The sequence below is a fragment of the Pseudonaja textilis genome, chromosome Z, assembly GCF_049901715.1.
Source record: "Pseudonaja textilis isolate UNSWEBS1 chromosome Z, rPseTex1.2, whole genome shotgun sequence".
NCBI lineage: Eukaryota > Metazoa > Chordata > Lepidosauria > Squamata > Elapidae > Pseudonaja > Pseudonaja textilis.
The window spans coordinates 124,461,774-124,489,273 of record NC_142008.1 but is presented as its reverse complement, the minus strand read 5'-3'; the positions used below and the strand labels follow the sequence as shown (position 1 = coordinate 124,489,273).

At 53.1% G+C, this 27,500-nt stretch overlaps 1 protein-coding gene across 1 annotated transcript in view; it reads left to right on the top strand.

Annotated features, from left to right (window-relative positions):
• The window catches only part of DNAH2 (dynein axonemal heavy chain 2), a 123,277-nt gene that overhangs the window by 57,754 nt on the left and 38,023 nt on the right, over positions 1–27,500 (top strand). The window contains 26 exon segments of the mRNA XM_087917291.1: positions 268–448; positions 613–751; positions 1,601–1,818; positions 2,160–2,258; positions 3,216–3,341; positions 4,239–4,349; positions 5,255–5,443; positions 5,953–6,056; positions 7,076–7,265; positions 8,939–9,119; positions 10,100–10,227; positions 10,379–10,531; positions 11,600–11,672; positions 11,675–11,724; positions 12,579–12,797; positions 14,934–15,051; positions 16,526–16,662; positions 16,762–16,899; positions 19,429–19,581; positions 20,647–20,799; positions 20,913–21,004; positions 22,720–22,918; positions 24,021–24,059; positions 24,061–24,246; positions 24,725–24,829; positions 26,959–27,147. Coding sequence (XP_087773417.1) covers positions 268–448; positions 613–751; positions 1,601–1,818; positions 2,160–2,258; positions 3,216–3,341; positions 4,239–4,349; positions 5,255–5,443; positions 5,953–6,056; positions 7,076–7,265; positions 8,939–9,119; positions 10,100–10,227; positions 10,379–10,531; positions 11,600–11,672; positions 11,675–11,724; positions 12,579–12,797; positions 14,934–15,051; positions 16,526–16,662; positions 16,762–16,899; positions 19,429–19,581; positions 20,647–20,799; positions 20,913–21,004; positions 22,720–22,918; positions 24,021–24,059; positions 24,061–24,246; positions 24,725–24,829; positions 26,959–27,147 — 3,670 coding nt within the window.

The following is a 27,500-nucleotide window of genomic DNA, read 5'->3' as shown; positions in this document are numbered from 1 at the left end:
CAGCCCTCAACTCTTTCACCCACTGACAGGACGCTAGCCAGATGAATACCGATGGATGCTTGGTAGGCAGAGGCAAAAATTTTCACCCCCTTATTTCCCTCCCCAAAAAACTAAGCCCCGCCACGTAGTTTCGTAGCGAAGCCCGGGGATCGAGCTCGTGGTGTTGTATGTCTTTCGCTGACCGAATTGTGTGGGCTCCGGAACTACCTGACTCAGAAGCTACTGGTAGTAGGCCTTCGCTTGAGGTCCTGCACTCTCTTTCTGCAGAGGAACTGAGGATGTCTTCCAGGCTCTGGATGACAACCAGGTGGCCTTGTCCACCATGAAAGCGTCGCGTTTCGTCAAGCCCTTCGAGAAGGACGTGGACCGGTGGGAACGCTGCCTCTCGCTCATCCTGGAGGTGATCGAGATGTTGCTGACCGTCCAGAGGCAGTGGATGTATCTGGAGGTGAGGTTTCTCCCCCGTCCTTGGAGGCATGGGCCGTTCCCGCCATCGTCTCCTTTGGTTGGGGCCCCTGAAGACCCCTGTGGCGGCGGCCACGAGCAAGACCTACCTGGTGACCCTTTCCGCGAACCCCTGAGGTGTGTCTCGATCTCTCCTCCGTTCTCCAGAACATCTTCTTGGGAGAAGATATCCGGAAGCAGCTGCCCGGGGAATCGTCCTCCTTCGACAACATCAACAGCAGCTGGAAGATCATCATGGATCGCTTTGTGAAGGACAACAACGCCCTGAGGGCTACTCACTACCCAGGTGTCCTGTTTCCTCCTTTCTCTCAGGGTGGAGGGAGGGTCCGTGGCCCGGAGGGAGAAGTTCTGTCTGTTCTGATCCAGGCTTTCTCCCCCCCACCACCCCAAGGTCACGAAGACGACTCCTCGATAAAACCCCTTTTATTTAGGTTCAAGGGAATTCCTCCCCAGCAAAGTCCCGGCAAACGGTCTTGCATGATACTTCACAGTTACAGACCTTTATCAGGCTCGGAGCGTTGCCAGCCCAATGGCTTCCAAACGCCACTCTGTAACAGACAGTACTTGGCATCAATACAGGAACGGATCTTCACCCTAATGAATTGAACTAATTGTCTCCTGCAAAAGCCCCCTTCCCTTTCGCTCCTCTTTATTCCCTCTGGGAGGATCCATTCATTGTCCACCTCTGCCTTTACTTCTGAGTTGACCCTTGTTCTTTCGCTGTTCCCGTCTCCTGGCAGCTCTGTGCATGCGCACACTGGGAACAGGCTCCAGCCGTTCTTCTTCCCCACTGATCTCCGACTCCATAGGCAGCTGGGAAATATCGGACAGCCCTGGCCCCGTCTCTGCCTCCGACGCAGAGCCCTCGTCCGAGAACTTCCCCAGATTCCAGGACTGGCCTCATGTTCCTCCCCAGCAGCCTCCTCACTGTCCGACTGTGCCGCCAGCTCCACCGGCCGCTGGCGGGCCACCACGCTGTCCGCTTTGTGCTCAACTTTTCTAGTCTCCACCCTCAAGCTCTGGAGATCGGAAGATCGTAGGAGGCCTTCAGGATTCTGAGGCCTCTGGGGTGAACAGGTTTCTTGGACAGGACCGGGAAGGCCATTTTGGACTCTTCTGTGCTCCTCCCTCGCAGGACTCCTGGACAAGCTGGTAGAAATGAACAGCGCTTTAGAAGATATCCAGAAGTCCCTGGACATGTACTTGGAGACCAAGCGCCATATCTTTCCCCGTTTCTACTTCCTCTCCAACGATGACCTCTTGGAGATCTTGGGCCAGTCCCGTAACCCGGATGCCGTCCAGCCCCACCTCAAGAAGTGCTTTGACAACATTAAGTGCCTGAAGATCCAGAAGGTAAGTGATGCGCGCGGGAGGCTGTGGCTTCTCCATGGGCTAGAACTTCTGGGGTCTAGAACAACCTAGAACTAAAGGGAAACGCCTTCACAGCGAGAGCAGCCAACCTTTTTCCAGCTCTATCCTGACTCAAATGGCCTGGGGTCTCCTGCTCGAGCGGGGGGCTGGACTAGAAGACCTCCAAGGTACCTTCCAACTCCAGTTTTGGTGGTGCCGATAAGGGCTCCTCCTCTTCCTTCCCACGCCACGCCGTGGCCGATTGGTAGTCCGAGAAGGCCTCCTTCGGGCCAGGAGGGGATGGGACACCGGTGGAGATGCTTCCTTCCCCTTTCTCTGCTCAGATTGGGGCCACCCAGCGGTCAGAAGCCCTCGGCATGTACTCTCTGGACGGGGAGTATGTGGACTACACCCATTCCGTACTCCTGGAAGGACCCGTGGAGGTGAGCAGTTTCTCCCTGCCTTCCCCTGGAACCTACAGGTATAAAAGCGAAAGGCCCCTTCACGCATCCTCACAAAAATCTCCAGGACCGTGAAGTCTACAAACTTAAAATTGGGCCCGTAGGTTCCTCTCGGCTTCTAGGGGCTCCCTAAGAAAGGATTCTTCCAAATGACCCTCAGAGCATTGAGAGTATTTCCTATATTATTATTATTATTATTATTATTATTATTATTATTATTATTATTATTATTATTATTATTATTCTCTGATGCGAAGGAGTTCTATTCCCCTTCCCCACCTGAAAAGAAATCTCTTCCAAGGCAAAACAGAAGCAGAGGAGAGGAGTTTCAGTCTCAGTTTCAGTCTCAGTCTCAGTTTCAGTTTCAAAGCACCAAGCAGCTTCAGTACAGAACAGTTGAGCTAAGCCACGCCCAGGCTCCTTGCTGTCTCCTTCTTGCCCACACAGCAAATACTGTTTCACTTTCCAAACAGCCCTCCACTCTCTCACACCCTGACTGGTGGCTAGCCAGATGAATACTGGTAGGCAGAGGCAGAAATTCCCCTCCCCACCTTATTTTCCTCCCCCAAAACTAAGCCCCACCACAGAGTTTCACAGCGAAGCACACGGGTATTAGAGCTAGTCGTTTGATAACCGTGAAGGTGTTGAAGGTGAAACACCACGTAGACATTTTGACGTTTTCTCTCTGCTCTCCTTTCTGGATGAGAGCTCGCTTGGCGCTCGGGACGGTCTCTTGGGATCCCCTCCCCGATCTCCTGCCCACCATTCCCAAGTCTTAGGCTTGGCCAGACCATGCCCGGCCCTGTTGAGCGTGGACAAGGGTGCCGCCAGTCCACGCGCGTTCCCTGCTCCTCCGCCGGACTGTCCCACCAGGGTGGATGGGGATCCTGGCAGACTCCATCCCCCCCACCATTGTGACCGAGAATCCACGTGTCCCAGGAGTGGCTGTGCGACGTGGAGAGGGCCATGCGCTGGACGTTGAGGGAAGTGCTACGGAACTGCCGCCTGGCCTTGAAGAAGATGCTGACCAAGAGAGACAAATGGGTGAAGGAGTGGCCCGGACAGGTGAGAGTGCAAAGCCGGGATGGGGGCTCCCTGGGGTGGGGTCCTGGCAGGTGGCCGGGCGGATGTGGCGAGCCCTGATATATAGACGGGCACCCCATATATATATATATATATATATATATATATATATTTTGGTGGGACATGCTGGTCTCCCTTCCGTGGTGCCGCTAACCCCGATGTTTATGTCCCCGTCCTCAACCCAGAGGATGGGCGTCTTTGGCCCGCGGTGAAAAGAGGCGACGAATGGAGGGAGAGGGATCTTTAGGGGGTGGACTCCCCCACCCCCCCATAGCTGTAACCGGAGTCCCCCCCATGAGCCCCACTTTGACCGATGTTCCCCATGGGTCCTTCTTAAAACGTTGGTGTTCCCACCCTTGAGTCATCCAGAATTCAGGGGTGGGATTCAGCCCGGTTTGGGTGAACCAGTGGTTAAATTTGCACCGGTTCACCGAAACCGGTAGTTGAACTGACCGGCTGGCACCAGCTACCCCTCCTCCCAGGAGTCTCCGCGTGGCCCATTTTGGATGCGGATAAGTGGCAAGGTCTGCGCAGCGGTTCTGAGAGGACGAAAAAAATGGGCTGAACCGGAAGTCCGGGAAGAGGCCTATTTCCGGCTTCTGAAGGGCCTCCGGAGCCCAAGGAGGCCGTTTTTGCCCTCCCGGAGGCCTGAGGGAAGCCTCCGGACTCTGGGGAAGGTGACAAAATGGCCGTTCTGGTAGGCCACGCCCACCGTGGCCCCGCCCACCCGGCAACCAGCCAGAGAACCAGGCGGGGGGGATTGCTCCCTCGGCGCCCCAGATCAAGCTGAGGAACAGGGAGATGGGTCTCCCCCCTCCCCAAATGGGTCTCCGTGAGCCGATCCTCCTCCCCCTCCCTCTCCATGGCGATCTCCGCCAGATGGTGATCACCGCGAGCCAGATCCAGTGGACGACCGACGTGAGCAAGTGCTTGGCCACCTGCAAGGAACGCGGCGACAAGAAGTACCTCAAAGCGATGAAGAAGAAGCAGGTGAGGTTCCCCCCGGGACTTGTCGCCGTCCTGCACGCACACACACCCCACACCCCGCACCCTGAGCACAGAGCCCGCCCAGGCAGTCCTCGACTTACAATGGTTCCCTTAGTGACCGCTCAAAGAGTAGCGCGGTGGCCTAGAGACAAAGCTCTCGCCTCACAATCAGGAGGCTGTGAATTCGATCCTAGGTAGAGGCAGATATTTTCCTCCCTCGGCACTCTGAGGGTAATATCTGCCGAATGTAACTCTGCACTGGCAACAAGAAGGGCATCTGGCCAGTAAAACTCACAGCTCCATTCTGTTGCCCGAACTCCGCTCTGCAACAAATAAACAAACCTTTCCCCATTTTACAACCTGTCTGGCTACCGTCGTTAAGCAAATCACAGCGGTGACCCAGTTACTAAGTGAATCTGGGTTTCTCCTTGACGTTTGCTTGCCAGAAGGGGGGATCACGTGAACCTGGGACATCACGACTGTCATAACTCTGAGTCAGCTGCCAAACCTTGCGACAAGCAAAAGTCAATGGGGAGGCCAGATTCGCTTAACAACGGGGGGGCAAGAAAAGTGGCAAAACGGGGCAAAACATCACTGTCTCATTTAGCAACGGAAACGCCGGGCGGTCGTAAATTGAGGACTCCCCATTTCTGCTACCGGAACTATAGTCTTCCCCAGGATCTATCATTTCGTTCCCGCAAGCGAAGGGTGGGATACAGTATCGTCCCCCCGTCCCCCCCAAGCCAGTTTCCCTCTTCTAGTCCAGCCTCCCCCTGTTTAAGCATCTGAGACAATTGCTAAGGTAGACTGCAGCTGGACTTGGGGGCTCTCCACACCGCCCTCAGGACAAACAGCTTTCTCTTTGTGTGTGTGTGTGTGTGTGTGTGTGTGTTGTGGGTGGGGATCAGGTGTCCATGCTCAACAAGTACTCGGAGGCCATCCGGGGCAGCCTGACCAAAATCATGCGCCTGAAGATTGTGGCGCTGGTGACGGTGGAAGTCCACGCCCGCGACGTCATCGAGAAGCTGTACAAGAGCAGCTTGCTGGACGTCACCTCCTTCGAGTGGCTGAGTCAGCTTCGCCTCTACTGGGAGAAGGTGAGGAGTTAACGGGGGGAAGCGTGGGGGGAGCACGGGTAATCCACGGGCTACCTGTGGCGGCAGCGAGATCCCCTCTGCTGCCCTCCGCTGGAGAGAACGGGCGCCGCACGGTGGACTTCCGGGCTCATTGGCTCCAGCCTGGGGTGCCGTTGCCCCCTGCTGGACACGTGTAGAAACGCACGGATGGACCACAGGTGGATGCTGCTCAGCGGGCAGCAGGCTCATCACACACACACACACACACACACACACACACACACACACCATGGGCCCTCTGCCACATTGCATCAATGCACTAGAACTGATATCATTACCTAGTTGGGTTACGAGACATCTGGACGAAAACCACCCACCTCAGGGAGCACCAAGGACCCCACAATCCTTTTCCTTTTGCCCCCCATCTCTTCCTCCTCCTCCTCCTCCTCTTCCTCCTCCCTGCAAACTCCATTCTCTTGCAGCACTGATGAGGTTCCCCAGTTGGGTCATGAAACGTCCTTTCTTTGCAGGATTTGGACGATTGCGTGATCCGGCAGACCAACACTCAGTTCGCTTACGGCTACGAGTACCTGGGGAACTCCGGCCGGCTGGTTATCACCCCTTTGACTGACAGGTGCCGATGGGAGGGGGGAGGTAGAGGGGATGGGCTTAAGTTGGGGGGGAGGAGGTGAGCGCGGGATTGGCAGAGCCTGCCTCGATTGACCCTTGGAGGGAAGAGTTTGCAACTTTGTGCTGGGCAGAGTACAGGTACACCTCAACTTACGACCACCAATAAGCCCAACGCTTCTGTCACTAAGCAGGGCGCTTGTTAAGTTTTGCCCCGTTCCCTGACTTTCCTCGTCACGGTTGCTTAGTGAATCCCTGCAGTCCTTAAGTGAGTCACATGGTCATTAAATGAATCCGGCTCCCCCCCCCCACGGACTTGTCAGAAGGTCCTAAAAGCAGATCACCTGACCCCATGATGCTGTGACTGTCATAAATATGAGTTGGGAGGGCCGAACCTCTGAATTCTGATTACGTGGGGATACCACAACAGTTGCAAGTGTGAAAAACGGCCGTGAGTCGCTTTTTCCGGTACTGTTGCAATTATGGTCACTAAATCATCATTTTACCAACCCCATAATCCCTTGCAGGGTGAAGTTTGGGCAACTGAATGGAGCTGAATGTTTACTGGCCGGATGCCCTTCCTGTCACCAGTGCAGAGTTATATTCTGCAGATATATTCATCCTCATTGTGCCCAGAGAGAGAAATATCTGCCTTTATCTAGAATCGAACTCACAGCCTCCGGATCGTGAGGCGAGGGCTCCACCTCTAGGCTACCCCAGCACTCATTTCCGTTCCACAATGGACCCCAAATTTCAATGGCAACGGAATGGAGCTGAATGTTTACTGGCCGGATGCCCTTCCTGTCACCAGTGCGGAGTTATACTCAGCAGATGTGTTCTCATTGTGCTCAGGCGAAGAAATATCTGCCTCTACCTAGGATCGAACTCACAGCCTCCTGATTGTGAAGGGCGACCTCCCCCTCTAGGCCACCACACCCCTTTAATTATGGTCACTAAATGAACGGTTGTCCGCCTGCGGTGAAAGCCAAGGCCCCTGGGTCATTGTGGTTTTGCCCGCCCCCTCAGGTGCTACATGACGCTGACCACGGCCCTCCACCTGCACCGAGGAGGGTCCCCAAAGGGCCCTGCAGGCACCGGCAAGACAGAGACCGTCAAGGATCTGGGCAAAGCGCTCGGCATGTACGTGATCGTGGTGAACTGCTCAGAGGGCCTTGACTACAAGTCCATGGGGCGCATGTACTCCGGACTCGCCCAGGTGAGTCAGTCCTCGACTTAACGGCGGCCAGAATTTCTGTCGCTGAACGAGGCAGCGGCAAAGCGGCGTTACCCCGCGGCCAGATGGGCAAACCGATAAATTGGATAAATTCAGTCGAGCTTTTGCTCCAGCTTATGTCCCGTTGTTAAGTGAATCATCGCAGAAAGGATACACCGTTCTGGAAATTCATTTTATTTCTCAAATGTTAAGTTTAGCAGCATGGTCACTAAGTGAGTCAGGCTTCCCCATGGCTGGTCAGAAGGTCACAAAAGGGGATCGCGTAATACCCCCCCCGATGCTGCGACTGTCATAAATACGAGTAAGTTGCCAACCATCCAAATTTTGGCCAGGTGACCACAGGGATGCTGCAACAGTCGTTAAGTATGAAAAACAGCCCTAAGTTGCTTTTTTCAGGGCCATTATAAACTTCGGTCACTAAACGAACTGTCGCAAATTGAGGACTACCTGACTGGTGTATAGCCAGCTAATTCTGTTCTCAGATAAACTGCCCAGATTTAATAGTAATAGTAAATCTAAATACAGATAGTCCTTGACTAATGACAAAATGGAGCCTAACATTTCGGTTGGTAAGTGAGCAGTGAATTTGGCCACCTTTTACAGCCTTTCTTGCCACCGTCGTTAAGTGAATCACAGCTATTGTTAAGTAAGTCACACAACTCTTGAATGAATCCGGCTTCCCCGTTGACAATGCTTGTCAGGAGGGGAATCATATGACCCCAGGGGAAGGTCATAAATACGAGTCAATTGCCCAGCCTCCGAATTTTGAGGCCGCGACAGTCGTAACTCTGAAAAATGGGTCTAAGTCACATTTTTCAGGGCTGTTGTCACTAAACAAATGGCTGTAAGTCAAGGACTACTTGGGTCTGGATGAGTTTAGTGGACACCTTTCGGTCTTGAAACAGGAGGGAAACTTGGAAGCCTTGTTATCGCCTCATTTTCCCCAGGATGACTGGGGGATTCTGGGAGTTGAAGTCCACAAGCGGCCACCTCTGTCCTAGAACAGCGTTTTTTAATCCATGTATCTTTTAAATTGTATGAATTTCAACTCCCAGAATTCAACTTCCTAAAAAGATGTATGGACTTTGAGTCCCAGAATTCCCTGCTCAAGATGGCTGTCTGGAGAATTCTGGGAGTTGAAGTCCACAAGCGGCCAAGGTTGGAAACCCCTCTCCTAGAACGGTGATTTTCAATCTATGTATCTTTTAAATTTCATGAACTTCAACTCCCAGAATCCCCAGTCAAGATGGCTGGCTGGGGGATTCTGGGAGTTGAAGTTCACAAGTCTTAAAGTGGCCAGGGTTGGAAACCCCTGTCCTAGAAGTTTTTCAATCTATGTGGTTTTTTAAGATGGATGGACTTTGATTCCCAGAATCCCCTAGTCAAGATGGCAGGATGGAGGATTCTGGGAGTTGAAGTCCACAAGCGGCCAAGGTTGGAAGAGCTCCTTGTCCTAGAACAATTTGTATCAATCTATGTACTTTTTAAATTGCATGAACTTCAACTCCCAGCATCCCCCAGTCAAGATGGCTGTCTGAGGGGATTCTGGGAGTTGAAGTCCACCAGTCTTAAAGCGGCCAAGGCTGGAGACCCTGGTTGAACCTGGGTGGGGGGGAGATCTCCTGGCTGAACCCCGCTGCTTTGCCCCCCCACAGACGGGAGCCTGGGGTTGCTTTGACGAATTCAACCGCATCAACATCGAGGTCCTCTCAGTGGTGGCCCAGCAAATCCTCTCCATCTTGTCTGCTCTGGCTGCCAACATGACCCGCTTCACCTTCGAAGGCCACGAGATCAACCTGGTGTGGTCTTGTGGCATCTTTATCACCATGAACCCAGGTAGGTTCTGGGTGGGGTGGGGAGGAGGAACTGGGGTGCTTCTGGGGTGGGGCTGGGGGGCAAATTTAGACCGCAAAATGTTATATTCCCCACCCCATGGTTTTGGAGATATCATGGCTCTTCCAGATGTTGCGGGATCTGACCGGCTTTGATTCCAAGCTCTGGAAATTCAAGAATAAACATGGGCATGGCTTTAATGGCGGCAGATTTAAGAGGGGTGGACTTCAACTCCCAGAATTCCCCCAAACAGGAAGGCAGGGGGCAGGAGGGATGCCTCTGGGCCTGTGTGGAGCAGGATCACCAGAAGTGACTACCCAAGGCCAGGGGTGGGGAATTTTGCCCCCTGTAGCACATTTAGACTTCAACTCCCAGAATTCCTGAGACAGGATGGGGAATAATGGCCATTTTAGGACTCGCGCTGGCTCAGGAATTCTGGGAGTTGGTCATGAAAGGGTCATAGTTCCCCCATGTTGGCTCAGGAATTCTGGGAGTTGAAGTTCACCAGTCATGAAAGGGTCATAGTTCCCCGTGTTGGCTCAGGAATTCTGGGAGTTGAAGTTCACCAGTCATGAAAGGGTCATAGTTCCCCGTGTTGGCTCAGGAATTCTGGGAGTTGAAGTTCACCAGTCATGAAAGGGTCATAGTTCCTCGTGTTGGCTCAGGAATTCTGGGAGTTGAAGTCCACCCCTCTGAAACCGGCCAAGATTGAAAAAATAGGTTTTACAGCAATTGGAAGAAAAATCTGATGATCGTTGTATTTAATTAACCCTGAGCTATATTTACGCCTCACAGGCTGGGGGATTATGGGAGTTGTAGTCCTTCCATCTTAAGGCGACCAAAACCGTATCTATTATCCCCTATGCCAGCTGGGGGATTCTGGGAGCTGAAGCCCACCCCTCTGAAGGTGGCCCAGCTTGACAGCCTCTGGCTGCCCCTGCCTCTCCCGCTGACCTCCTCTTCCCCCCGGGGTGGTTTGGCAGGTTACGCCGGGCGCACGGAGCTGCCGGACAACCTGAAGTCCATGTTCCGTCCCATCTCCATGGTGGTGCCAGACTCCACCCTCATCGCCGAGATCATCCTTTTTGGAGAAGGCTTCAACAACTGCAAGGTACTTTGGGGCGTGGGGTGCGTTGGGCCCTCCGACAACAGATGATCAGAATTGGAAGGGAGGCCTTGGAGGTCATCTAGTCCAACCCCACCCCGGCCTCATCCTCAAGCCCTAGCGGGATCTTCTCCGCCTTCTCTTTCCCCCGCCCCAGGTCTTGGCCAAGAAAGTCTACACCCTCTACTCCTTGGCCGTACAACAGCTCTCCAAGCAGGACCACTACGACTTCGGCCTGCGGGCCCTCACCTCCCTGCTCCGTTACGCCGGGAAGAAGCGCCGGGTTCGGCCGGACCTCTCGGATGAAGAGGTGAGGGTTGATGGCGGGGGTGGAGGGCAGATGGGCCTGGTGGAGGCCTCTGAGGCTGCTGCAAGTAGTCCTCAACTTACAAGCCACAACCATGAGTTTCTGCTACTTAGCGAAAAGGAGTTTTGTCCTGTTTTAGGACTTTCCTTTGTGACCATTTTACGACATTCCCTTCCTTCCTCTTTTCTATCTCCTTCCTTTCTTCCTCTCCCTTCCTCCTCCTTCCTTCCCCCCTTTCCTTCTTCCCTCCCTCTGTTCCTTCCTTCCTACCTACCTTCCTTTTCATCTCTCCTTTCTGCCTCCGTCTCCTTCTCTCCCTCCCTCTTTCCCTTCCTCTGTTCCTTCCTTCCTTCCTTCCTTTGTGTCTACCTACCTACCTTCCTTCCTTCCCATCTGTCTCCTCCCCCTCCCTCTTTCCCTTCCTCCCGGATTCCTTCTTTTCTTCCCCTTCTCCCTCCGTTTTTCCTTCCATCCAGGGTTGGGACGCAAATATTTTTACTACCGGTTCTACGGGTGTGACTAGGTGGGCGTGGCTAAGTGGGTGTGGCCATGTGACTGGGTGGGCACGGCTTCTTTTTCCAGCACCCCCTCCCCACCTGTTCTGTTTTTTGGCCTCCTGGGCCTCAGGGAAGCCCCCTGGGCAAAGACGGTAAGGGGGACCCTGACACAGCTGATTGTCGGAACAGCTGATTGTCGGAACAGCTGATTGTCAACAGAACAGAACAGCTGATTGTCAGAAACAGCTGGCCGTTGGTAGGAGAAAAAAAAAAGAAAGAAAGAAAGAAATGCCTGTTCGGCGGAACCTGGAGAATCCCCCGCACGATCCATTCCCTTCACCTTCTCCTCTCCTCTCTTCTTGGAGGGGGACCTTCCTTTAGAACCGAAGAAGCTTCTTGGGTGAGAAGCGAAATGTTTTCCGGGAAAAAGAAAGAAAAAGAAAAGAAAAACCAGTTAGATTTTTGAAATTAAGAAGAAAAATCCGCTGGGGACCCGCCCTGAAAGGATGGAGAACCTCCACGGAGCTTCTTCTTCTTGGTTCTTGACCCTTTTCCCTCCCTCCCGTGGCTGCAGATCCTTCTGATGGCCATGAAGGATATGAACATCGCCAAGCTGACCTCCGGAGACGTCCCGCTCTTCAACGCCATCACCAGGACCTCTTCCCGGGCATCGAGTGCCCCGTCATCGACTATGGCAAGGTCAGCTGCCCCTCTGTCCGTCCGTCCGTCCATCGGACCCGGCCCTGTCCTTCTGCCTCCTCTGGAGGGGGTGGGGGTGGATTGGGGTGGGGGCTCCAGAAAGGGGTAGGGGAGTTATGCAGGGCCTCCCCAGGGGCAGCTGGACGGCTCCTGGAGGGATGGGATTGGCGCTGCCAGTCTCGGGGACACAATTAATTCCTTCCTTCCTTCCTTCCTTCCTTCTTTCCTTTCCTTTCCTTTCCTTTCCTTTCCTTTCCTTTCCTTCCTTCCTCTTTCTTTCGTTCTTCTCTCTCTCTCTCTCTCTCTCTCTGTCCTTCCTTCTTCCTTCCCCCCTCCTTTTCTTTCTTTTCTTTTCTTCATTCCTTTGTTCCTCTTTTCTATCTCCTCCCTCCCTCCCTTTTTCTCTTTTCCATCTCCTTTTCTTTTCCTTTCTTCTTTCTTTCTCTGTCCCTCCTTCCTTCCTTCCTCCTTCCTCCCTCCCGTCTTTTTCATTCCTTTGTTCCTTTTTCTATCTCCTCCCTCTCCCGTGCCTCCCTTCCTTTCCTTTCTCTTTTCTATTTCCTTCTATTTTTCTTTCTTTCTTTCTTTCTTTCTTTCTCTTCTTTTCCTTCTCTTTCTTTTTCCTTCCTTTCTCCTTTCTATTCCTCCCTCCCTTTCCTTTCTTTTCCTTCCTTCCTTTGTCCCTCTCTTCTTTCTCCTTCTCTTCCTTTCCTTCTTCCTTTTTCCTTCCTTCCTTCCTTCCTTCCTTCCTTCCTTCCTTCCTTCCTTCCTTCCTTCCTTCCTTCCTTCCTTCCTTCCTTCCTTCCTTCCTCCTTTCTATCCCCTCCCTCCCTCCCTCTCCTCCCCGCCCACAGCTGAAGGAGGTCCTGGATGGGGAGCTCAGGGAGATGGGGCTGCAGGTGATCCCTTTCACCATCATGAAGGTCATCCAGCTCTTCGAGACCAAGAACTCCCGCCACTCCTCCATGATCGTGGGCAACACCGGCAGCGGGAAGACCATCACCTGGAAGGCCCTGCAGGCCACCCTCTGCAGCCTCCACAGGGCCGGGGACGCCGCCTTCAACCTGGTCCGGGTGAGGGGGCTTGGGGGAGGGGGCAGAGAGGTCGGCGCCCCCCTCCCCTCCCCTTCCCTCCATCTATCCATCCATCCATCCCTCCATTCCTCCATTCCTCCTTTCCCTCTCTCCCTCCTTCCCTCCCTCCCTGCCTTCCTCTCTTCCTCTCATCCTGCCTTCCATCCTTCCATCCCTCCATCCACCCATCCCTTTCCTCTCTCCCTCCCTCCCTCCTCCCTCTCTTTCTCCCTCTCTCCTCTTCCTTCCTCTCTTCCCCCTTCCTTCCATCCACCCATCTCTCTCTCCCTCTCTCTTCCTTCCTCTCTTCCCCCTTCCTTCCATCCATCCGCCCACCCCTCTTCCTCCCTCTCTCCTCTTCCTTCCTCTCTTCCCCCTTCCTTCCATCCATCCGCCCACCCCTCTTCCTCCCTCTCTCCTCTTCCTTCCTCTCTTCCCCTTCCTTCCATCCATCCGCCCACCCTCTTCCTCCCTCTCTCCTCTTCCTTCCTCTCTTCCCCTTCCTTCCATCCATCCGCCCACCCCTCTTCCTCCCTCTCTCCTCTTCCTTCCTCTCTTCCCCTTCCTTCCATCCATCCGCCCCCCCTCTTCCTCCCTCTCTCTCTCTTCCTTCCTCTCTTCCCCTTCCTTCCATCCATCCGCCCACCCTCTTCCTCCCTCTCTCCTCTTCCTTCCTCTCTTCCCCTTCCTTCCATCCATCCGCCCACCCCTCTTCCTCCCTCTCTCCTCTTCCTTCCTCTCTTCCCCTTCCTTCCATCCATCCGCCCACCCTCTTCCTCCCTCTCTCCTCTTCCTTCCTCTCTTCCCCCTTCCTTCCATCCACCCATCTCTCCCTCTCTCCTCTTCCTTCCTCTCTTCCCCTTCCTTCCATCCATCCGCCCACCCTCTTCCTCCCTCTCTCCTCTTCCTTCCTCTCTTCCCCCTTCCTTCCATCCACCCATCTCTCTCTCCCTCTCTCTTCCTTCCTCTCTTCCCCCTTCCTTCCATCCATCCGCCCACCCCTCTTCCTCCCTCTCTCCTCTTCCTTCCTCTCTTCCCCCTTCCTTCCATCCATCCGCCCACCCCTCTTCCTCCCTCTCTCCTCTTCCTTCCTCTCTTCCCCTTCCTTCCATCCATCCGCCCACCCCTCTTCCTCCCTCTCTCCTCTTCCTTCCTCTCTTCCCTTCCTTCCATCCATCCGCCCACCCTCTTCCTCCCTCTCTCCTCTTCCTTCCTCTCTTCCCCTTCCTTCCATCCATCCGCCCACCCCTCTTCCTCCCTCTCTCCTCTTCCTTCCTCTCTTCCCCTTCCTTCCATCCATCCGCCCACCCCTTCTTTCCCCTCTCCCTCCCTTGTTCCCTCCCTCCCTCCTTCCCTCTTTCTCTCCCTTCCCTCCCCTTTTCCTTCCTCCCCCCCCCCCCTTCCCCCGCTCCGCCCTTTTCTTTTCCCCACTTGGCCAGGAGCCTCTGTGGGTCCAACTTTTCCTTTGCTGCGAGAGCCACAGAAAAATTGTCAGGGGAGGGGGGGGGGAGAGGGGGAAGGGGCAGCCTGTCCCCCCCGCCTGCCCAACGGAGGGACCATGAATTGCACTGGAGGGGGAGGGGGCTCTGCCTGGCCTGACTTTGCCTGCCAGTTCACGAGTGGGAGTCAATTTTTTTTTACTACCGGTTCTGTGGGCGTGGCTCGGTGGGCGTGGCAGGGGAAGGATATACTGCAAAATCCCCATTCCCTCCCTCCCTCACTAACCTTTAAGAAGAGACTGGACAGCCGCTTGTGCGAAATGGGATAGGGTCTCCTACTTGAGCGGGGTGGGTGGGGCTGGACTAGAAGACCTCCGGGGTCCCTTCCAGCTCTATTCGGCATGAAAGGACCTGCATTCCAGCTCCATTCTCCTAGGCAGGGCAACCAAAGGAGACCCAGCCAATCAGCTGGGACTCGGGAGGCGGGGAATCGATGGGGGCGGGCCCAGTCAGAGGTGGGCATTGGCCGGTTCTCCAAACTACTCCACATGTCCGCTACCGGTTCTCCGGAACTGGTCAGAACCGGCTGAATCCCACCTCTGCTGCCAGTGGTTCTTGTCGTGCTTCTGACTTCAACTTCCTCCTCCTCCTCCTCCTCCTCCTCCTCCTCCTCCTCCTCCTCCTCCTCTCCCCCCAGGACTATCCCCTGAACCCCAAAGCGGTGTCCCTAGGCGAGCTGTACGGAGAGTACAACCTCAGCACCAACGAGTGGACGGACGGCATTCTCTCCAGCGTTATGCGGACGGCCTGCGCAGGTACAGCAGTACACAAACACACACACACACACACACACACACACACGCTCTTTGCTGCTGGCACATTTCTTTTTTTCTTTTTAAATTCAATTTTTTTTAAAAGCCATTTCGTGCCGTAATTCCATCTTCAAGTGAACCGCGTGCGGTCTAGGTACAAAGCCTCTCTGTTAAAACGACAATCCAAACGTCGACCTTCTTCATCGTATGACAACGTGCTTCCATACTTCCTTCTACAGTATTTAACGTAGTCATCCTGCCCACGAGGTTGGCCTTTAAAAGAGAGGCTTTAAAAGGCCTGGGGTCTTAAGGCTGCTGCTCTTGAAGGGGGAGATTTATTTAATGGCACAGAATTGCTCCAACAGTGAAGTGGGTGATATACTGTATAAATCAATCAGAATAACAAGAGCTAGAAAGGACTTCAGAGGTCTTCTAGTCCAGCCCCCTTCTCAAGCAGGAAGACCCTATACCGTTTCAGACAAAAGGGCCGTCCAATCTCTTCTTAAAAACCTTCACCCACAACATCTGGTGGCAAGCAGTTCCACTGGTTAATTGTCCGTGCTCTCAGGAAATTTCTCCTTAGTTCTAGGTTGCTTCTCTCCTTGGTTAGTTTCCATCCCTTAATCAATCAATCGATCGATTGATCGATCAACCAGGCAACCTCTCTAAGATGCTCTTTAGAACAGGGCTCTTCCAACTTGACCCTTTAAGACTGGTGGACTCCCAACTCCCGAATTCCTCCTCCGGTCATGTCAGCTCGGGAATTCTGGGAGTTGAAATCCACCGGTTTTAAATTTGCCAAGTTTGAAGACCCTGGCTTTAAAAGAACTCTAAAGAAATTCTAACTATCTCTGGGACAGTTGGGATAATGGGAGACCCCCCCAAATGGTCTCCTCTTTAGCTAGCAATGATAGCTTGGCGTTCTGGGAAAACAAACCTGGCCAGCAATCCTGACCAGCTGGTCCTTTCCCTCTCTTGCTATAGTCCCGAGCGTCCGTTTCCTGATGCACGAGACCAAAATGGGTGGGTGAGATCAGGGGTGGAGATTCAGCCGGTTCAGACCCGTTGTAGAGAACCAGTAGTGGAAATTTGGACTGGTTCGAAGAACCGGCAAATCCCACCGCCGGCTGGCCCTGCCAATCCCATTTATTCTCTGCCTCCCGAATCCCAGCTGATCGGCTGGGTCTTCTTTGGTTGCCCTGCCCAGGAGAATGGAGCTGGAAAGCAGGTTATCCTGTCCTGTGTCCACTTGTTTTTTTAGCTTAGCTGATTCGCGCGGAAGAGCGGATTGCCGCAGCTCAGCTGAGGTAAAAAAAAAAAACAGATCAGCTCACTGACGCTGAGAGACGACGGTTTTTCATTGCTGCTGCGAGTGCAATTTTGGGGAAAACAGACTATTGGGATCCCGCCGCTGGGTGGGACACATTTTCTTCTGTCCCTCGTGGGCTCTGACCGAGCGTCCCTCCTTTCGTCCCAGACGAGAAACCGGATGAAAAATGGATCCTTTTCGACGGGCCGGTAGACACGCTGTGGATCGAGAGCATGAACTCGGTCATGGACGACAACAAAGTCCTTACCCTCATCAACGGGGAGAGGATCGCCATGCCTGAGCAGGTAACTTAAAGGTCCCTTTGCCCCTTTGGGGTGTCCGAGGTGGACTCCCACGGCACCTGATAGACATTGGCGGGGTGTGTGTGTGTGTGTCTTGTCCAGGTTTCGCTGTTGTTTGAAGTGGAGAACTTGGCGGTCGCCTCTCCTGCCACCGTTTCCCGATGTGGGATGGTTTACACCGACTACAGCGACCTGGGTTGGAAGCCATACGTCCTATCCTGGATCGAGAAGCGTCCGAAGGTATAGCGGAGGGGCAGGATCGGGCTTAGGATGGTGACTTAACCCTGTGTTTCTCGGCGACTATAAAACGGGTGGAACGTCAACTCTCAGGATTCGTCAGCCGGCCGTGCCTGCGTTTTCTTCTCCTGCTCCCTAGAGCGGAGGGATTGCAGAGAAGGGGATTACAAGAGACTAAGCAGGGCACAATTTGCACCTGTATCGAAAAGGATGCATGATTGTCCAGGAATTTTGGGAGTTGAAGTCCTCCCGTCTTCAAGTTGCCAAAGAAGAAAAAAACACACACTCCGCTGGGCAGCCTTGAGCATTGTGGGTGTTAGGGATACACCCTAGCAGAGTCTGCAGGGCAGGCAGGCAGGCAGGCAAAATATGTGAGATAAACGTTTTTGTAGCTTACACTCAGTAAAACAGATACACTGTGCTAGTTAAATAGTTTTATTCCAGTAAGAGTTATAGCATAGTCAGACAGTCCATATATCATTCGCTAGTTCAGTCCATCCAGGGATTATTCAGTTGTAAATTCCAGTGATGAAAAAGAGAGGTCAGTAAACTTACAAATATCAGTCCAGTGATATATCTCCTCGCAGTAGAGATATGAAGAACTCGAAAACTCCTCTCTTCGTTCAGCAAACTCAGCAGTAGGGGAACCACGCAGCTAACAAACCATGCAATCCAGTAATTGCCAGCAATCAATCAGGTTCTCTTGCTCCCTCTTATGGTGGTTTCACACCACACCCAAAATTACATGCTTTGCAGTTTTAAAGTGACACACACTTAAACTTACAATCATAGTTTATATATATTATTTTACCCAAACTACGTTAGGTAACCTATGTTATTCCTAACAGTGGGGTCATCCGTGGTTATGCAATCAGAATAGAGCTGGAAGGGACCTTGAAGGTCTTCTAGACCAGCCCCCCTGCTCAGACAGGAGGTCCTATACCCATGATGGTGAACCTATGGCACGCGGGTCATAGGTGGCGCACAGAGCCATTTGTGCCATCACACGAGCTGCGGGCAAACTTACCTCACTGAGCATGCACACGCCTCACAGCTGATTTTGGCGGTTCGAGGCCTTTTTCCACCGAGCTTGAGGAAGGCTTCTGCAGGCTTTTCAGGATGAAAACTAGGCCCGCTTTCTTCACTTCCTGTTTTTCTGGAAATACCGGAAGTGATGAAACGGGCCTAGTTTCGACCTGCAAAGCCTGCAGAAGCCTTCCTCAAGCTTCCAAGAGGCTCGAAAAAGGCCTCAAAACGGCCAAAAACCAGCTGTGAGGTGCAGTGCAGGTAAGGGGTGGCAGGGGTGGGTGGGCGGGGATTGTGTGCACATGTGTAGGGGGCATGGGGGAGCGCATTGCCTTCTGGGTGATGGCACACGAGCGTGTGCCCAATTTTTGGCACAGGAAGGAGCCCCAAAAGGTTAGCCACCACAGTCCTATACGTTGTGAGGGTGGGACCTCCCCAAAATCATAGAGGAGTGATTTCAGAGGAAGAAAGAACACCTCAAGGTCTTTTGGGGGCACACCCGTTGTGTGGAAGGAGAAACTTGAAGAGGTGGCATCCTCAAGACCATCCGGTAGCATCACATAAGACGATCAGGGAGAAAGCGGAGGCTTCCCTCGAGAGTCCAGGCCAACTCGCTGCAGTCAACTGCCTGTGGGATAAATCAAGGCTGCATTAATTGTTCCATTTTTATCAGCTGTTTATTTTTTATTATTTATGGACTGTTTCCTAGCATGATTTGATTGCTTATGGTACCCTATCGCTATTGTTAGGCGTTGTACTTTATGATTCTTGACTTTTGACAAATGTACCTTTTATTTTATGTACACTGACAGCATTCGCATCAGGACAAATTCCTTGAGTGTCTAATCACACTTGGCCAATAAAGAATCCTTTCTTTCTTTCTTTCTTTCTTTCTTTCTTTCTTTCTTTCTTTCTTTCTTTCTTTCTTTCTTTCTTTCTTTCTTTCAATCATCTATCTATCTATCTATCATCTATCATCTATCTATCTATCTATCTATCTATCTATCTATCTATCTATCTATCTATCTCTATCTATGCATCTATCTATCCATCCATCCATCCATCCATCCATCCATCCATCCATCTATCTATGCATCCATCCATCCACCTATCTATCTACCTACCTACCTATCTACCTAGGACCAGGAGTGACATCCGTATTCCTGTATTTTAGGGGGTGCCCCAAGGAAGGGGTGGGGGTGGGGGGGTCAACTTTATTTTCCAACGCATCAGAAGGCAGGAGGAGAAACAATGGATGGAAAACTAACCCAGGAGAAGGAGAAACTTCCTAACAGGGAGGACAATTAACCAGGGGGACTGCTCGCCACCAGAAGTTGTGGGCGTTCCATTCCTGGAGGCTTCTAAGAGGAGATTGGGCTGCCATTTGCCTGGAATGGTATAGGCCAGGGCTTCCTACGTGAGCGGGGGTGGTGGGTGGGGGGAGGGTGCTCAGACTAGATGACCTCCAAGGTCCCTTCCAGCTCTATTCCGATTCTCCCTTCCCAGGTGGAAACAGAAACCCTGCAACGCATGTTTGACAAATTCACCAACCAGATCCTGAACTTCAAAAAGGAGAATTGCCAGGAGTTGGTTCCCATCACGGAATACAATGGCATCGTGGCTCTTTGCAAGCTCTTCACGTCTTTGGCTGAGGAAGGGGTAAGCGGCAGGCAACGCGCACACACACGCACGCACACGCACACACACACACCTACACACACCTGCCCCGGGGTTCTTCTAATACAGGTGATCTTCAGCTTATAACAGTTTGTTTAGTCATCATCTTCTTTTAATGATTCCACAATCCTTTGCGGGGTGCGTGTCTCTGGGCAACTAAATGGAACTGAGCGTTTTGCTGGACAGACGCCCTTCCTGTCGCCGGTGCGGAGTTTTGTTCGGCAGAGGTATTCTCATCGTGCCCAGAGAGAGAGAGAGAAATATCTGCCTCTACTTAGGATCGAACTCACGGCCTCCTGATTGTGAAGCGAGAGCTCCGCCTCTAGGCCACCGCACCGCTCTAATTATGGTCACTAAATTGTTTAGCGACTATTAGAAATTGCGACGGCACTGAAACGAGTGACTTAGGACTACTTTTCACGCTTAACACCGTTGGGGCAGCATCCCCTTGGCCAACTGACTCGTATTTATGATGGTTGCAGCGTCCCGGGGTCACGTGACCCCCTTTTGGGACTTCCTGACAAAACAAAAGTCCATGGGGAAGCTGGATTCACTTAATGACCACGGGGCTCACTTAATAACCACAGTGATTCACTTAGCAGTGGCAAGGAAGGAGGGAGGATGGAAGGAAGGAAGGATGGAGAGTGGGAAAGAAGGAGGGTGGGAGGGTGGGAGGGAAGGAGGGAAGGAAGGAGGGAGGGAGGAAAGAAGGAAGATGGAGAGAGGGAAAGGAGAGAGGAAGGAAGGAGATTGACACTGCGGACCGTCATAAATAGAGTCCGTTGCCGAGCGTCCGAATTTTGATCAGGTGACCCTAGGGTACTCCCAATGTAAAGTGTGAAAAATGGTCTTAAGTCACTTTTTGGGGGGCGTTGTAACTTCAAACGGTCACTAAGCGGATTGCTGTAAGTGGAGGACTCCCTGTGCTCCATCAGACCTTCCACGCCATGGGCGTGGTCCGTCCATCTCTGTCCCCCGTCCCTCTCTAGGGCAATGGCTGGTGGGCTTCGGTGGCTTAAGTGACCGTCTCGTCTCGGTTCCTTCCAGCTGAATCTCACCGACACGGAGAACTACTCTATCCTGGTGGAGATGTATTTCGTCTTCAGCATGATCTGGTCACTCTGTGCCGCCGTGGACGAGGAAGGCCGGAAGAAGATCGACAACTTCCTGCGGGAAATCGAGGGGTCCTTCCCTAACAAGGTCACTCAGATTCCGCTTGGCTTTCAGGGGACGTCCGGGATCGGTCGAGAAAAGCGGGCGGCGAGACGATCCGCCTGACGTAACTCCTTGCTGGTTTGCTTGCTCCTCCCCAGGACACCGTCTACGAGTATTACGTCGACCCCAAGAGGAAGCAGTGGGTTGCCTTCGAGGACAACCTTCCCAAGATGTGGAGATACCCTCCCAAGTGAGTAACCCTCCGGCCTGTGGTGCCAACATCTCAAGAACGTGGAAGAATGGCCTTCGGGGAGGACGGCCTTCCTCCCAGGGACCCGGATCCACGGGCGGGCTTGAAAAATTTCAGCAAACGATTCTCTTACCCTGTTAAGATGTTTGTGGTCCAGTTGGCCTCCTGCACCGCGATTGGGGCGGGGGGGAGGGTGAAAACGGTAAACAGGCTCCGGAGGCTTTTCCCGAGCCTCCGGGAGGGCGAAAACTGCCTCCCCCGGGCTCTGGAGACCCTCTTGATCTTAGTCTTCCTCCCACCCCCTGGATGTATATTCTCCAATGAGACACCTCCATAGCCAAGAGCCATCAATCACGCTAATCCAGTAATAATCTTGCGTGCCAACAGCTTCGGCTGCCAGAGCGATTATCTGCAGCATTTAAGGAATGCACTGCACCAACCCCGCTCGGATCCGTTCTCCTAGGTGGTTTGAAAGCCAGAAACTCTGGATGGGCAGAAGGTGGACCTGCTTTTCCATGGGTGGGAATCCGAGCGGGTGGTCCTACCGTGGGGGAAACTGCTGGATGGGAAATAGAGAGGAGGAAGAGGATATAATGGGTTTGGGGTTCATAAGTCTCCCCGCAATAGGTCCAGAAAACAGAATGTTGGTCGAGGGACAACCCTGGATTGATCCATAGCAAAGAAAGTTGGGTAGGGTTGCCCTCAACGGTGGTCCTTGGATGTTCTTTGGGGGTCCTTCCCTCATCACTAGTGTCCTGACAGCGCAGGTACTCCTCGACTTATGACCGTTCATTAGTGACCGTTCAAAGTTACAACGGCACTGAAAAAAGACTGGTTTTCACGCTTACGACCATTGCGGCCTCCCCATAGTCACATAATCATAATTTGGATATTTTGCAACTGGCTCACATTTATGATGGTCACAGCGTCCTAGGGGGTCACATGATCCCCTTTTGCGACCTCCAGACAGGGGATCAGCCAGATTCACTTAACCGCATGACTTATCTTAACAACTGCCATGATTCCCTTAATAATGGTGTCAGGAAAGGTTGTAAAACGGCACAAAACTCCGTTATCCAATGCCTCACTCTGGGTCAAAACTCAGCGTAACAACTGTTTCGCTCAACAATGGAAAGGTCGGACTGAATTGTGGGGTCGCAAGTTGAGGACTACGCATAGGAGGCAGTGATGACATATGTGCCCTCTTCGTGACCAGCTTAGCCTTCTCAATTTCCGGCCTCCAGGAAACCTCACACAACTTCACAATTGCCGTCTTCCCCCGCCGTCCCTCACGGCTTCCAGCCGAGCTTCTGTGATTTAAGCCAACAGCTTACACACACACAAACACACACACACACACTTACCCCTAATCTGATCAGCAGCCTGCAATTACCGGGGGACATAGTCCCCGAGTGGCCACGGATGGCCAGTTGCCCCGCCGCCCCCCAACGACAGACAGCATTGATAGCAGCGGCTGCCTTCCAAGCTTACAACCTCCAGCGGGGATGACAACTGCGGGAATCGTGTGCTATGTCAGGCGTCTTTCTGCCTCTTGACAAGGGTTTTCGGCATAGCCGTTAGGGCTACCTTGGAAAAAGACCGCACACATACACACACCGGGACTCGGGCTGGTGGAGCGGGGCGGGCGCATCTGCGCAGGGTTGGGCGATGGCTGAGCGCGGGTCCTGAGCTGAGACCTCCGCTTCTCTCCCCAGCGTCCCCTTCTACAAGATCATCGTGCCGACCGTGGACACCATGCGGTACAACTACCTCGTCAACGCCCTGATCGCCAACCAACAGCCGGTGTTGTTGGTGGGTATGGTGGGCACGGGGAAGACCTCCATTGCCCAGGGGGTGCTTCAATCCCTGGACAGCCTCAAGTGGGCCATCTTGGTGATCAACATGTCCGCCCAGGTAAGGGCCCCACCTGCGCCCTTGGACCCAAACAAGGGCAAGAGGGTAGCCTTGACGGAAAGAATGGGTCAGAATAACAGAGTTGGAAGGGACTTGGGAGGCCATCTAGCCCGTCTGTTCTGGCCAAGGCTTCCTAAGAAACCAACAAACACATAAAATCCAGAATTCTTTTATTTTAGTTCAATGGCTGTGAATTATCATCATTCACAGCCTGGAATGAGTCTTAACCAGTTACAATTAGTCCCAGGGACATTTGCCAAGGTTCTTCGAGAGACGTTTGATAAGAACGCACCTTTACCTGACTTGAAGTGCTGCCAACGACTAAAGTCCCAATTAGCCTTCCCAAAACCAAACGGAGAACAAATTCACCATGGAGCTTTCAGAGTCCAAAACGATCAGAGCGAACGACGTTGCTTCCTGCAAAGGGTTTCCCACCTTTGCACTTCCTTTCTCCCTTAGGGGAGGGGCAATCGCTTCCCAGCCTTACTCCCAAGTCGCCCCTTTGTCTTAGCTGCTCTTGCCTTCTGGCAGCTCTGTGCGTGCGCACACTGGGAATAGGCTCCCCTTGTTCCTCTGCCTCGCTGCTGCCAGACTCTGGAGGCTCCAGAGTCAGCACACAACTCCCAGATGGCTGTCCAGTCTCTTCTCGGAAACCTCCAATGATGGAGCGCCCACAAGTTCTGGTGGCAAGCAGTTCCACTGGTTAATTGTCCTTGCTGTTAAGGAAATCCCTCCTTAATTCTAGGTTGCTTCTCTCCTTGATTAGTTTCCAACCGTTGCGTCTTCTCTTGCGTTTTCTTGGAGAGTAGGTTGATTCTTTGGGGCTGCCCCTCCAATGTTGGAACTTTGCTATGGTATCTCCCCCTAGTCCTTCTTTTCAGCATGACAGAATAACAGAGCTGGGAAGGACCTCAGAGGTCATCCAGCCCAACCCCTGCTCAAGGCAAAGGGCTGCCCGATGCTCTTCCTTCAATCACAACTCCCTTGCAGAAATTTGTGGCCCTTCTTATGGCCGTAAGTGGAGGATAACCTGGGCCTGGTTCTTTGGGTCTTCCCCCCCATCCCTTCTGTAAGGCCGCCCCTTCCCTTTCCGTTGCCGCAGACCACGTCCAACAACGTCCAGAGCATCATCGAGAGCCGCTGTGGAGAAGCGCACCAAGGGCGTCTATGTGCCTATGGGAGGGAAGAGCATGATCACCTTCATGGATGACCTCAACATGCCCGCCAAAGACACCTTTGGATCTCAGCCCCCTCTGGAGCTTCTACGGCTTTGGCTGGACTACGGCTTCTGGTACGACCGGACAAAGCAAACCATCAAACATATCAAGGTGAGGACGGGTTTGGTTCCCCGCTTTTCAACCAGTGGTGGGGTCAACAACCGGTTCTCTGCCCCTCGCGGTTTCTTCCAACAACCAGGTCACCAAACGGCTCAGAAAGTTAGCAACCGGTTCTCGTGAACCGGTGTGAACCGGCTGAATCCCACCCAACTGCGGCAACCCGCCCCCCAGACCCCAATGCCCGCCTGTCTGCCGGGCCCATTGTTATTTTTTTTTAAGGCGCGTTAAATGCGGTCACGCGCGGAACTCGACCGTGTCTCTTTACACCCCCGTGTTGTTTGCGAACGGAACAATTGTCTTAAAGAGGCCGTCGTGTCTCTGGATTTCAGTTGGGAGGGAGAAGAGGAGCGGGAATGCCGCGGCACAGGTGGGCTGCGGAGGGGGGGGTTTCCTTTTCTGGTTTTGATCTAGGAGGGTTTCTCTCTCTCTCTCTCTCTCTCTCTCTCTCTCTCTCTCTCCCCCATTCCAGGACATGTTCCTGATGGCGGCCATGGGACCCCCCGGAGGAGGGCGCACGGTGATCTCCAGCCGTTTGCAGAGCCGTTTCAACCTCATCAACATGACCTTCCCTACTGTAAGGCGGGGCAGGATTCAGAAAATTTCAGCAACCAGTTTCTCTGCCCGGTTGCTGGGGGGACGTGGCCCCGTTGGCTTCCTGCACCACGGTTTGCCTTCCCCAGAGTCAGGAGGCTTTCCTCGGGATTCTGGGAGGGCGAAGACAGCCTCCCCTGGACTCCGGAGGCCCACTGGAAGCCAGAAACAGGCCCGTTTCCAGACTTCCAGAAGGCCCGTTGTTCCCACAGCGGTCACCCATCTGATTCTAACGTCGGCCCGCCTTCTCTTCGGCGGAGGGCAGGATGGGGGCAATGGGGAAAGGATAAGGAAAGGCCCTGCTAGTGAGGCACGGGTGGAACGGAGGGGGTGTGTCCTTGGGCCCCAATGCAGGAAGATCACCGTGGTATCTCTGCCTGCTTCTGAACTCCTGAAAACTCCACGCTTCCATCTTCACGTCTCTTGCACCTAGCAGGGCCTTCCTGTTGAAGCGGAAGGAAATAAGTTCTGGGCATGGGCTCTGTTGTAGAATATAATTTGGGGTGAGATCCCCTGGCTAAAATCCTTTGGGGCTGCTACTTGGGTGGGGCAGCGTATCGCAACCTTGGTCTCTTTAAGAGGTGTGGACTTCAACTCCCAGAATTCCCTCGCCAGCCAGCCACGTAGGGTAACTTTCTTAATAGATGGTGGGTATGCAAGTAAGTGTAATATATCTTGCAAAAGCGGGGAAGAGCCGGCTGGGGGAATTCTGGGAGTTGAAGTCCACAGGTCTTGAATCAGGGGTCTCTGACCTTGGCCATTTTATGACTTTGTGGACTTCAACTCCCAGAATTCCCCCGGACAACCACGTAGGGGAACTTTCTTAATAGATGGTGGGTATGCAGTAAGCGTAATATATCTCGACTTCAGCAAAGTGAAAAAAAGAGCCGGCTGGGGAATTCTGGGAGTTGAAGTCCACGAGTCTTGAATCAGGGGTCTCCGACCTTGGCCATTTTATGCCTTTGTGGACTTCAAGTCCCAGAATTCCCCCAGCCAGCCATCCACGTAGGGGAACTTACTTAATAGATGGTGGGTATGCAGTGAGCGTAATAGATCTTGGCTTCGGCAAAGCGGAAAATAAAAGAGCCAGCTGGGGAATTCTGGGAGTGGAAGTCCACCAGTGGCGGTATTCTACTGGTTTGGCCCACTGGTGAGGCCCACAAGGCCAAAAATGGGGGGGTTGGTGGGGGTGCTGTGAAAGAAAAAAAGAGGAAGAAAAAGGGAGGGATGGAAGAAAGAAAGAGAAATTGAAAGGAAAAGAAAAACAAAGGGACAGAGGGGGAGGGAGTGGAAAAGGAGAGGAAGGAAGGACCACAAACCCTGGCACTGGACGCAGATTCAGATGGTGCTTCGAAACAGCACAGCAATCCAGGGCTGGAAGGCGCCCAGAGGTCATCTAGTCCAACCCCCTGCTCCAGAAAGTGAGTTTGTGTCTTTTGACACACACACACACACACACACACACACACCGCTCACATGACCACATAGTCATGCTCACCCAGTCACATGACCACATAGCCATGCCCACCCAGTCACATGACTACAGAACCGGTAGTAAAAAAAAAAAATTGAATCCCACCACTGAAGTCCTCTGAAAGTGGCCCAGATTGTGTGTGTGTGTGTCTGTGTGTCTGTGTGTAAAGGTTTAACGGCAACCTGAAGAAAAATCTGATCGTTGTATTCAACTCTGAGCTGCATGTATATGAATGTCTCACATGCTGGCTGGGGGATTCTGGGAGTTGAAGTCCCGACGTCTTAAAGCGCCCAACGTTGGGATCTGTTCTCTTCTGAATCAACATTTGTTCCAAGTTTTCAACAGGCTCCTTTAAACGTTGCCTTTGACTCGCATTTTAGGCCAGGGTTCTGCAAGGGGGCTCCTCCCTCAAATGCTGAGACACCCCCCCCAAAAAAACCCCCACGGGGTCTCTGGATTTAACCTCAGGACCAATCGATGCCCTGCAACCGCCTGAAGGGCCTCTAGCACGCCGAGAACTTCCAGAAAGACCCCTCCTGCCGCTGGAGGCTTGACTCAGACCCACCTGAAGACAGGGAGCGGGGGGGTTCTCCTTTGGTTCTCCCGCTTCCTGATTTTTCTCCCCCCCCCTTGGACAGGATTCCCAAATCCGTCGCATCTTCGGCACGATGATCAACCAGAAGCTGCAGAACTTCGAGGAGGCCGTCAAGCCCATCGGCAACGTCATCACCGAGGCCACGGTGGAGCTCTACAACAGCGTGGTCCAACGGTTCCTGCCCACGCCGGCCAAAATCCACTACCTGTTCAACCTCCGGGACATTTCCAAGGTAGGAAGAAAGACGGGTCCCCGCAGGAGGAGTGGTGCGGTGGCCTAGAGGGGCAGCTCTCGCCCTCATGATCAGGAGGCCCCGTGAGTTCGATCCCAGGTAGAGGCAGATATTTCTGTCTCTCTGGGTAAAATGAGAATGTATATCTGCTGAACAAAACTCCGCATTGGCGACAGGAAGGGCATCCGGCCAGTAAACACTCAAAACTCCATTCAGTTGCCACTGAAATCTGGGGGTCCACTGTAGAATGGAAATGGGTGGAGTGGTGGCCTAGAGGTGCTCTCGCCTCACATCAGAAGGCTGTGGAGGCAGATATTTCTGTCTCTCTGGGTAAAATGAGAATGTATATCTGC